Source organism: Parasteatoda tepidariorum, chromosome 10 (genome assembly GCF_982258835.1).
Source record: "Parasteatoda tepidariorum strain Cologne lab strain chromosome 10, Ptep-v5.0, whole genome shotgun sequence".
In the NCBI taxonomy this organism is placed as follows: Eukaryota; Metazoa; Arthropoda; class Arachnida; order Araneae; family Theridiidae; genus Parasteatoda; species Parasteatoda tepidariorum.
This window is the reverse complement of record NC_141764.1, coordinates 16,123,769-16,136,310: the sequence shown is the minus strand read 5'-3', so window position 1 is coordinate 16,136,310 and position 12,542 is coordinate 16,123,769. Positions and strand designations below refer to the sequence as shown.

General features: G+C 25.3%; 1 protein-coding gene across 3 annotated transcripts in view; it reads left to right on the top strand.

Moving 5' to 3' along the window:
• LOC107450661 (uncharacterized) overlaps nucleotides 1–7,786 on the top strand; it is a 74,376-nt gene extending 66,590 nt beyond the window's left edge. The window contains exons 2-4 of one of the 3 annotated variants that reach the window (XR_001584970.4): nucleotides 2,458–2,760; nucleotides 5,393–5,505; nucleotides 6,996–7,577. Coding sequence is in view for 2 of the 3 variants with exons in the window: in XM_071184660.2 (XP_071040761.1) it covers nucleotides 2,458–2,760; nucleotides 6,996–7,027 (335 nt within the window). In the remaining variant the exon portion in view is untranslated. Of the gene's footprint in view, nucleotides 1–2,457; nucleotides 2,761–5,392; nucleotides 6,044–6,995 lie in introns of those variants that run through there. The other 2 variants (XM_071184660.2, XM_016066508.4) reach the window with 2 other exon arrangements.
• Nucleotides 7,787–12,542: the final 4,756 nt, after the last annotated feature.

Sequence of the window (12,542 nt, the reverse complement as noted above, 5' to 3'; positions counted from 1 at the left end):
TTGCAAGAAAAATTATTACGAGAATTGATTGATATTAATAAAATGTTATAACGACATGAATAAATTATCTTACTTTTAAAAAATAATAAATTGTCGCATTGAGATATGCTTGACGAATAACGGTTTTAGAAGATAATCACTACCAATTTCAATAATTATTAAAAACATAAATAATTACCACAAATAATAATGCTCTATTAGTATTTATTACATTAACAGTGATAACTGAATACCACTTATAACAATTACATGTAACAAGAACTTACCAGGGCCCGAATTAATTTTTGAACGTTTTAAAAATTAGAAAATCAATAAATTTCCTAATCATAAAATCAGCATTTTTAACAGAACTAAGAGTTTTCAGCAGGATTTTTTTCTTTTTCTTTCGTAGAACAATATTGCGTACAATACATCTAAAATCATAAGCATCATCTAAAACGTAAAATGAAAAGTACACTTGTAAGTAAAGAAGTTAATATTTATAGTATAATTAAAGAATGTATTAAATAACTATTAAAATTTCAGAATATTTTATTCTTAATTATCGAAATGCAATTATCGAAATGTAATTATCGAAATGAAATTGCTTTAATTTTATAACATTTCATTAATTATGATTAAAATTTTATAGAAAAGAAATTAAAATTGTAAAATAATGATAAGGTAATTTAAATAGAAAAGAAAATTTATTTGAGTTTTCGGAACTAATACAACGCAATGCATTGTATTGTAAACAATGATTCAAAATAAATTATGGTTCCATTGACTGCAAATAAATAATAGCTACTGATCTAATTATAATTGTACTTATAATTTATGAATGCTATAGTGGTTGCAAAGTATTTCATTATGCAACTCTGTAAAAAAAATCGGTGATGAACTTTGAATTATAAAATGATAACTTCTTGTACATTGAACCATTATAGGATGCAAATTTGCTGAAACTTAATAAGGTGTTAAATTGAACCATATTTAGTTCAAACGGAACCATTTCTTATAACAATGTAAGGTTAATTTTAACATTAGCTACAACCTTTATCACCTAACGCAACAAGGTTTAGAAGTGATTAGCAAATAAACCATGTAATGTTGAAAAAATTTTAAGCTTAACTATATTAGTTATTGCACTTTGAGTTTCGTATTAAGCTTGCATAAAAAATAAAAAGCACTTTTATATCGAGATTGAATCTGCCTTTACAAAACAAGTCTAGAAAAACCTTCGATCGAGGATGAATTATCTTTTATAGAGGAACATCGAACATGAATTATCTTTTGCAAATCCTAAGTACAAAGCTTTTTCAAACAGAGGACAAATTCACCTTCTCATGGTTTAATTTCAGATTTTATGCGCGTCACTGAGACAAGATTTATTTGCGCAGGCTATTATATACTTTCTTCAACTCTTTAAAAGTGAAGGTTGGCCAAATCATTAAGTTTTCAGCGCAAACAAAATGTTGCACTTGAGAACCTGGACGAAACTAGAATGAAAAAGAGCCGAAAACAAGGTTTACAGTACCTGTAAATAAAAGCTGGAAAATTATATTTTTTTGTTAAGTTTTTTGCGTGCCTTTATTCAATTTGTATGGAAACAAACTTTGCATACTAACATTTCTACTAAGTTTAAAAAAAGACTTATCAGTCAACCTTTCTATGCTAACCAAATAAAAAAAAATATATAACGGCTGCCGGCTATCTGAGATATTATCGGCTAATTAGTTTTTAGAAGTAGAATAATTTGGCTCAATTTATATAATGTTATAAGATTGCAGAATATTTAAAGGATATAATAACTTCACAGGTTCGGATATTTCTGAACTTTTTTAACACACTCTGAACTCGCCTTTCGATAAAATGGTTTTTAGAGCAATTTCGCTAGATTCTTATAAAATGGTTTTCAATGGAAATAATTGTTTGAATCAAAAACAATCTTTGCATACTAATATTTCTATTAAGTTTTAAAAAAAATTTACCAGTCAATATTTCTATGCAAACCATATAAAAATAATTAGTTTCAAGCAGTTGAGTTGTAGTTCATTTACGCGCACTAGAGATGCACAATAAGCTATTGGCGACGATCGGGTAAACATCCCTGAGGATGATCCGAAGACATGGCATTGCAATTTTGATCCTCTGCAGAGGGGATGGCATTCCCGCTTCGGTAGTCCGACGACCTGCAAGCAAAGTCGAGCACTTCACGGAAGAACATTTTAACGAGGACCAATACCGCACACTCTCGGTCCCTACGCAGACTGATCCAAGTGGTCACCCACCCGCACACTGACAGCAGTCAATGATGCTTGACTTCGGTGATCTGCTGGGAATCGTGTCTTAACGATCAGCTAACTTTAAGCTGTAGAATAATATGGGTCAATTTAGTTCCATGTTATAGGATTGCAGAATATTTAAAGAAATATTAACTGTTATTTTTTGATATTAATTGTTATTTTTCCTTTACAGATGGTGTAAACGCAATGGGAGAAACGAAACGACAGAGAACGTCCTACACTCGATATCAAACGTTGGAACTCGAGAAAGAATTTCACTTTAACAGGTATCTGACTAGGAGGCGGAGGATTGAAATTGCGCATGCGCTCTGTCTATCAGAACGACAGATCAAGATATGGTTCCAAAATAGGCGGATGAAATGGAAGAAGGAGCATAAACTGGCATCCACCATGCCGCCACAGATTCCTCAAGTCATGGCTGACCATCACCCACATCATCACCACCCCCATCACCATCACGCTCACCACTTACACGGTGAGTTCAGACTGTGATCTAATCCAGATGAGATCTATTTAATCAACTAACCACGCGTTTTTTGTGGTTAAGACCATTTCAGGGGACAAAAATGGACGCCAAGGACCCAGATCTGGGCAAAGGCTGGCTTCTCTCTCAGTTCAATAATGTCTTCAACCTAAACACACAAAAAATTATCCGCAAAGAGGTACAAAAAAGTTAAAGGTCCGAATGTACTCAGTGAAGTTGGCACTTTTGTCAGTATCAAGTGTGGTCAGATGGGAAACAAAATGTATAAATTGGTACACAGAGGTGAAATACTATAAAAGAGTATATTTTGTATTGTAAGTACAGACTATTTACAAGTTTGCAATCTCAGGTATGAATGCCTAAAATAACCTTCTGAGAAAGTAACTTTTAAGGCAAGTCAGTGGATTGCAAGATGTTTCGAAATTTCACAGCATTGAATTAATGTTTGCATTATTAAAACCTACATCAAAATTTTATTGCTCCCACGACAAAAAAAAAAAAAAAATGTCAAAAGACTCAAAAATAAGGCCGAGTGGGTCCACTAGTGATGGTAATTTAAAAAAAAAAAACTCAATAGGTTTTTTTTTTTTTTTTTTTTCTAATACGGGCAAAATTGATCAAGTTTTAAAACTATGGCTTTTGACAAGCCGACTAATTGCTAATCAAAACACAGAAACAACTGTTTCTTTATTGAGGAGAAAAAGGTTTTGTCTATTTTATTAGTTAGGAACTTTCAGTTTTTAAAAACTTATCGAAGTTGCGAAATTGCACTAGGTTCTAAAAATTCATGATCTTAAAATCTGACTAACTTTCTAAGTTTTACTACAAAAATTCCTGCTTATTTCACTTCATTTATCAAATATTAAACTATGGTTCTTAAAATTCTAACATAATTTGGAACAAAAGAATAAAGAAACAATAGACTTCTTAGGCAAGTGTTTTATTCCCTGGCTTAAAAAATTTATGTTTTAAAAACCCAGAAAAGCTGCCAAATTGCACCCGATATCAAAAATGCTTCGGTTTATTCCACTTCATTTATCGAATATTACTGGTCAAATATTTTTCTTATATAGTCAATGTTTTGGTTATTCCTTAAATGAATATTTATAGGTATTTACGAATTATATCTCTTGATCAGTTTTTATGATTAATAACAATGCTACCATTAATAACATAGCATTATTTATATATTGCATTAGTACTGTGCTTAAACATTATTTTGCAATACTTAAGACAAAATATTTATAATTTATAATTCATTAAATATTTAATACAATTTAGTATATTCATTAAATTTCAGTATTATGGTTATTTCCTTCCTGCATATCTATTAAGTATTATGTATATGACCATACGCATCATATCCTTTTATACATAATTACCATAATTGGCAATGTTAAAATATTTACTAATCTACACTATAGGTCATTATATTGCATTTTTATTATATTTGATTTTATTATATTTGATTTTATTATAAAATGTTTTTGACAAATTATTATTTAAAATTCAAATATGGAATTTATTCGTTATTTACTATTTATTAAATAATTTATTGTGTTGCTTCTTAGAAAAAATTGTTACTTATTTAGTTTTATTTATTTTTGTTTCATATTATTTAAATTATTTTCAATTTAAAATATTATTTTTAATTTATTTCTTAATTTTCATTTAGTTGCGGTACTTTTTATTAAATTATACTATTTTAGAATAGAAAGAAATTATGAATAAAAAATAATATTCGAGATAATAAATAAATACAATTGTATCTATTATTCAAATTATAAATATACTGTTGAACTTTCTAAACACAAAGAAGTTCAGCAATTAAATTTATCAAAAGAGTGTATGATTGTTTCACTTAATATTATTATTTTATTTTAATAAATTCCATTCCTATATTAAGCAATTTTTATCATTATGAAATAATAAAAAAAATGTTTATAATTTTTTAAATAATATTTAAATGCATTTTATATTTTTATCAACTATTCAGTTGATAAAATTTTTAATTTAATACACGTTTTTATCTTTTTAATTTAACTGTTGGGGAGGTTTACTATCGTCAACAGTTTTATTAATCTTATGAGTACTTCTTTACCAATTTTTCATCAGCTTATTTTTAACGAAATATTTATCGTAATCGAATATAATTATAGTATAGGAAAAATATATTTTCAAAAAATTCTAAAAATAAATTGAGAATAATATTAGCATTTTCATGTTTTCATTTTTATTTTTCAGCGAAAAAAAGCAAAAAAGAAAAAACTAAGCACATTTTGTGAAAAGTACTTAAGATTAAAAAGCACCTTCTATAATAATATTTCTTTTATTTCTATTATCATGCAATTTCTAAATAGATAATTTTTGTGTTAAGCAAATAATTTTTATGTTTTATAATTTCTGTGTTAAGTAAATAAAATTAGAATTTTTATGCAGATAAATCTTTCATTTTTAAAATTTTAAATCATAAAATGGCACATTTAATATTATTAATTTGTAATTTCATTCTTTTTGAGCAAATTTTAAAATAATCATTCAAATTTGCTTACATAGAAAGCAAAATTAACATAATATTTTATTTTTCAAATACTTATTTTCCTTATTTTCTTTTCTTTTATAGTGTGTTAAAAGCCTGTAATAGAAGCGAAGAAGATTTTAGTAGGCATTTCATTTGCTTTAATTGAAAAATTAAAGCAAAAACAACATGTCTGTGCATGTCTTTCATTTAGTCTGGTGCGTGCGGTCACATACTTTACATTTTTAGATTTGTCCACGATCCCTCTGTATTTGTTCTCTTTGTTTTCAATAGAAACTAAAAATAAGTTTCTCAGGGCATTCCTACAAAAATTGTATGTATTTTTGTATTGTTTATGTATGTGTCATGAAAAGTCACTGAAAAATTAATTAAAAATTGATTGCAACTAAAAATAATTTCAAACTGAAAATACTAGTAGAATTTTCAGAATTGAAAGTATAGATCAACATTACTGAAAGGTTTTTCAAAATTGAAAAATACTGAAAATTGAAATTAATTGAAAGATTTTTTAATCTGGAAATACTTTATATAATTTGAAAACTTTTAAGGAGTAAATTTATATTTTTGTAACGTAATTTGAAAACCATAGTAAAGATTTAACAGTGATGTTTATTACTAAATACAGACTGATAAAAATTCGACACTGCTCAAATTACAATAGAATCAACGTTGATATTTATACTGTTTCTTTTCAAGAAAATTCTCATCCTATTACTAATTGTAAAGAAAGGAAAATTGTTCTTTTCGAAGATTTTTTCTTATTATTCGATTATACTTATAACATGAATATGGTGTTTCAGTAAAATAGTTCAGTTTTGGAATTCCTTTTAAATAAAATAATCATGGGTTTTAGCAAAATTATTTTAGGAAAATTAAGAAAATATTTACACAAAGTTTGAAGCTTTAAGCAATGTTTTTAACAACATTATTTCAAATCACTAAAACAGGCATGTTTTCCTCCTTTTTTTAAAAAATCTTTTCTGTGGTTGAAATTTTTAATTACTGTATGTCAAATTTATTGTCATTATTTTATACAGAGAAGCGTCCATTAAACAACTAAATGAACTACTTAATATATTATCTGATCCAAACTTGTTTTGCATCTAAATTAAGTCTTATTTTTCCATTTTAAATAAATAAATAAAGCAATTTGTGCATTGTGAAGTGCATATGTTTACTGCAGTTTTAAATTTTATATAAATGCATACTGCAGCATATAAAACAGTTTTCTATTGTTGTAAGATATTTATCAAATCTATAATTCTTCCATAACTTGATACTATAACAAGATATTTTCGATAACTACCCCCAGTTTTAGCTTTAATATTTATTTACAAATTCACAATATTGAATACTCAATTCAACTTTCCACAAGGACTGAGTTATAAATTAAAATCACTGCAACTTTCTATGAATACGAAAAATTAAATTCAAATTTCAACAATATCTATTTCAAGTTTCGAAAATAATGAAGATTCACTATATATAATATACTTATTTCTTCATAATTTATTTTCTTAAATTTCTTGACTCCTAATTTCCTAACTGAAAATCCTATCTAATGAATGTTTTGCAATAGCGGATTGTTTATTGTTGGGTAACGGATGTTTCACTGTATACTTGCAATATACATTGCTCGTTTAATTTATGTAACATATTTTTCAAAGTAGTTAAATTTCTATTGCAGATGTATGCATGATAGAACAAAAGTTTTGGTAATAGTGATGAAAACTTGAATTCAAAAGTGAAATTTTACGATAATCATATTCATTGAAATACTATACAGCGCAAGCAATCCTATGAAAGACAGACTATTTAAATGTGCTCACTCATTTCTATATATAAAAAAAATAATAACAATAATAATAAAGATTCAGTTTCTGAATCTTTAAGACTGTGAAGAACTTTCACTTGTTCCTGTGCAAACTTTAAAAGGGATGTTTACTTGTACAAAAAATGAACTCAAATTTAAATAATGTATAAATGTATTCCTACTTGTGTAGAAAATATTTAGTGTGAAAATACTCCACCGGATAAAATTCAATTATCCGGAAATGTTTCCTTTTCGAAACAGTTTTGATTAATTTATCTGAAATGAACGCTGATGTGTCAGTGTTGTAAAAAAATTGTATTATTATTTCATATAGAACTTTGATTAGTCCTGGTAAAATCCCAATGATGAGCATTGTTTAATTTTTTTTTCTTTTATCAAGTAAGTAAATAGAAGTAAAGAAAAAGTAAATGAAAAAAAAAATTGCTAAAAAGTACTAAAAAACATTTTTATTCATTGATTATTTCATTGTTCCTATTATTTTTTATCGATGAAATAAATTAACGATAATCAATATTAATAAATTTGTAATTTAATAATAATCATTATAAATAAAACACAATTATTTTAATTGTATTAAAACATTGTTCTTAATTATTTTATCACCAATAATAAAATAAATTAAAAAAAAAAAACAAACTAAAAAACACCAGAAGCACTTAAATTTCTTATTCTTAGACTATTACATTGTTGCAATTATTTTTATCAAATAATTAAGGACGAAAAATTAAATAATAAATTTCTTTTAAAAAAATGACATTTTTCACTTAATGTAAATTTTTTATTTGAATGTTTTCAATAAAATTAATAAATATCAATCAAATAATCTCTGATAATGTATAAATACTTTGAAATCAATTTAACTAAATAAAATATAAGAAATCATATGTTTATTTTTTAATAATAAAAAAAACAACATGCTTATTATTGGGATATATTTATTTATGTACAGTGTTATTGTTAACGCCAAAGTTGTAATTTTGTTTGTATGTGTATGTGATAACATGTAATATCATACCCTCTAAATTTGTAATGCATAATTTTGAGCAAATCATTTTACTACGACTGATATGCCCTTTAAAAATTGAAAATTATTTTCCTGTTTGATGACAATATTTTTTCCATGTTGTATTTTGACATTTTTTATTGCTACTTCAAAAACTTTTATAAAAATATTTTAAGGACTAATATTTTAGATTCCAAATTATATGGATTCTATTTCTTATTTCAAAAATAGCTTAAGGCAGCAACTTTATTCTATACTATAAAACAAATATAACAGAAACTTTTAATTTCTAATAATTTACAATAATTTGTAAATGTGAACAAGGTTCGTTAAGAAATAAATTTCTATACATTCTAGCATTTTCAACATAATTTTAAATATTTTCTTCAAATTTTTAATGTGAAGTAATTTTACGTTTTATTAATGTTTATTAAACAGAAATACAGTCAAAATTTTGCAGCATGCTGTTTTCCAGCATTTACTTTTTTTCTTTTTCATTATGATATTTTCCTTTTTCTTCTTTTACTAATTTTTTGTTTTTAATTATTAAAACAGAGTATTTCTTAAGTTGAGATTCTATCATAAAAAAACTGTCTTTTTTTTAAATATTTATTTATTATTATTTATCGGTTAATATTAAATTTTCTTTTCATAAATAAATTGTCAAACAACTTCCAACATATCTCATGAATAAAATTATTAATTAATAAATGTTCGTTGTTACATTTACTGTTGGTTGAATTTGAATGATATGTAAATATTGATTAATTAAGAAAAACTGTTGATTATAATCTAAAAATTCTCTTTTTTTCAAATTGTTAAACTTTATTTTTTCATGTTCTTAAAGTTACTCGTTATTAAAAATGTTAATTTTATATGGTAAAAAAAAGAAGCTGATTGATTTTATGGAAATAATTTTTTATTATTCCCTTGAATTGGTGATATATTATTTTTTTCAAAAGAAAACAAATAATATTACAAAATTAAATCGCAAATAAACATTTGTATAATTTTAACCTCTGTAAAACTTCAGATCTAGTATACTTATTCCATTATTAAAAGTAAAAACATTTCCTTCATTTTTTTTACAGGCACATACTTAGATTTTAAAACTTACATACTTAGATTATAAAACTAAAGATAACAAAATTTGCAGTTTATTTTGTTGTTATCATTCTTTGTTAGAATAAGTCTTATTTTTTTCAAACTAAGAAACCAAATCATTTGTTATGCACAATAATGCAGTGCAGGCATCATTATTTTCAAACACGCATTTTAATCTACATGTGCAATATTTTATACCGGTTTATGTAAATATATTATTTGTTCGGAATAACATTGTTTCGTTACATGTTCAACATGTTTATGCAGGGGTGGTGCTTTAAATTTGTAATATTCGAGTATCAGTGTTCTAATTGGATTGACATCAAATATTATTGATTAAAATCTATCATCAAAATTTGTCTGAAGATATTTAGTTTTATTTTTATACATGAAGTTAAAACTTATTAAAGTTATTGTTAAATTCCCGTAATTTTTACTTTAAAAACGTAGTTTTGTTGATTAGAGAAACACATAAAGCAAAATATTTTTGTAAGCTACAAATCATAAGCATCAAAATTACACATTTGTTGTTTAGAAGAGAACAAAAACAAATTACACTTAAACTTGTTGTCGATTAAATCATATCAATAATTACAATAATTTTTTGGAGTGATTATTTTGAATCGATGTTTTATGAGCAACTAATAAAATGTCATAAATGAGAGTCAATTAATGTGACAAAACTGATGCAAATTTAAATTATTGCAAAATTAATTAAGGGTTTATTAACTCTGTAATAATTATGATCATTCTCCAAATTAAGTTTTTTGCATATCAAGTTAAAGACTTCAGTTTTTACTTACTTCTTTAAAATTAAATTCCATAGTTTATTTTAGTTTAAGAAAGACAAAAATTTGAATTTTATCTTCAATTCGAGTTGAAACAGCTTGTATTAGCTTCTTTTATTTAATTTAATGAGCATTAAACATGCTTAGAAATTTTAAAATATTTTTTAAAATATTTGAATTTGAATTGAAAGAGTTTCATTACACCAGGAGAATTCATTAGTTCCAAGAAGTTATAATTGTTGTAAAAATTGGAAAGCAATTGTTCATTTAAAACAAGCATTGATTTTATTGGAAAAAACTTATTTCGCAAAATAATCTTTATTCAAAAAATTTTGCTTGGTCTGAAAAATATTTATTTTGGAGTGAATAATCATAAGAGTTGATAAAATTATACTAAATATTTTAAGATTATCAGTATTTATTATTTTTATTTATTTTATTTTTTAAAGAAGGGAGTTTTCAGCTCATTGTATTCGTTTTCAAATTTTTTTTATTTGAAATCACGTGTTAAATATGATGTTTCAAGAATTTGAACAACTTTTTTGTTTACTATTCATCAAATTTCCTGAATAATGTTGATTAAATATTGTTTTTAATATTTTTCAAACAAATACATTCAAATTATATACATTATAAATTACCGATTCTTGCAGAAAAGAACCTTCATTTTTCAACTACTTTCACTTAATGTAAAAAAAATCATGAATGATTCATCATCATCATCAAACAAAAGAGAATATCATTGAAAGAACCTCCCTTCTAAACGAATAAAATCTCACTGACACACGCTGTGTTAAATTGTACTGGAAATCTATTGAATCTCATAATGTTTTCTTTCAGCATGTAGACGTGACATTTTGTGAAACATGTTTGATCCTGTTCTATAGTGTTCTGTCATTGTAGATGTTCTTAGTGTCGTGTAGAGTCCCTTCATTTGCGGTTGACCCCGTTTATTGTGAACCGCATCATCACCTTTCGTGTAAATATTGTAAATCTATTACTTGTTTTGTTTGAAAGGGACCTCCCACAAAGTTCCAAAGTCCTGTAGTTTCGTGGACATTATGTAATATGATCTAGAAACTTGATGGTGAACAATAAAGTAGAAAAATTGAAAAATATTTGTCTTTTTTCATTTACATCTTTTTATTTACATTTGCACCATGTAAATAATAATAACAATATATCATAATAACGATACACATATATTATCTTCAATAAAACATAATATTTACATACTGCACACATTAATATCACACAATTAAAGTAACTACACTGTAAAAAATCTTGTATCAAATTACTATCACTGTTTACTGTAACATCCGTTTTTAACGTAAAATTTTAAGGAGCAAAAAATCTGACATACCGTAATTTTTACATAAATATTTACGAAATTACTGAATCACGGTAATTAAGTATATATTACTGTGAAAATTGCGGTATAAAATTTTACGGTGAAATGGATTTTACGGATGTTTGCGGTTTGGGTGCCAGTTACTTTTTACCTTGACCCTAATTTGAACCGGGATTTTTTACAATGTATAACAAAATATTATAACTAAAAAAAAATAATTCAAAAAAAATAAAAAAGAAAAAAAAGAAAACGTTGTTTGCAAATGGACACATACAAATGGACACATCGTGTTTGCAAATGCATACACGAGTTTTCTTAATTTTAGAAAGAAAAATTAATAATGCTACGCTCAATATATTAATTGGTTATTATTAATTATTAATAGCAATTTGAGAAGCCAGTCAACCTTACACATCTTAACTTACATAAATTTATAATAGTAATAAATAATCCTAATAAATTCTACAAATTTCTTAATTAAATAAGCTGTTTAACCCTGCATAATTCTTTCGTTTTAAAATCATTATTGAATAAGTAAGCCATTTGTTTCATTACAATGGAAGTTTCAAAATTATTAACAGAAGTTAAATAAGCTAGCTAATCTTTCATAAGTCAATTTAAACAAAATTACTCAAAACAATTAAATAAGCCAGTTAACTCATTATAATTTATCTCTTTAAATTTATTTATTGTCATGCCATAAGTTAGTGAAGCCGTTATAATTCTAATGTTTCATACTCATTAATATTTTTTCAAATGCGGATAAGCTTTAGTAAGTCAATTTCTTCAAATTATTAACAATAAATAAGCCGATTTGCTTTTCCTTACTCAACTTCTGTAAAATAAGCAATAATAACTAAATATCATTCATGACTTAACTTTTTTAAAACTACTGACTGCAAATAAGACGGTAAATCTTTTGTAATTGAACTTCGTTAAACACATTAATAGTTATATTAAACATATCCAAGTCAATCATTTCTTGTAAGTAAACTTGTTTAAAAAATATTATGAACAATCAAATAAACCGGTAATTTCTTTATTAGATTTATATTGAATTAAAAAAAACTTATTCTTTCATATTGATAAAAACAAATACAAGATATTTTTTAAAAAAAGGGATCATGTGCATTTGCCTTAATGATTCTAAGTGC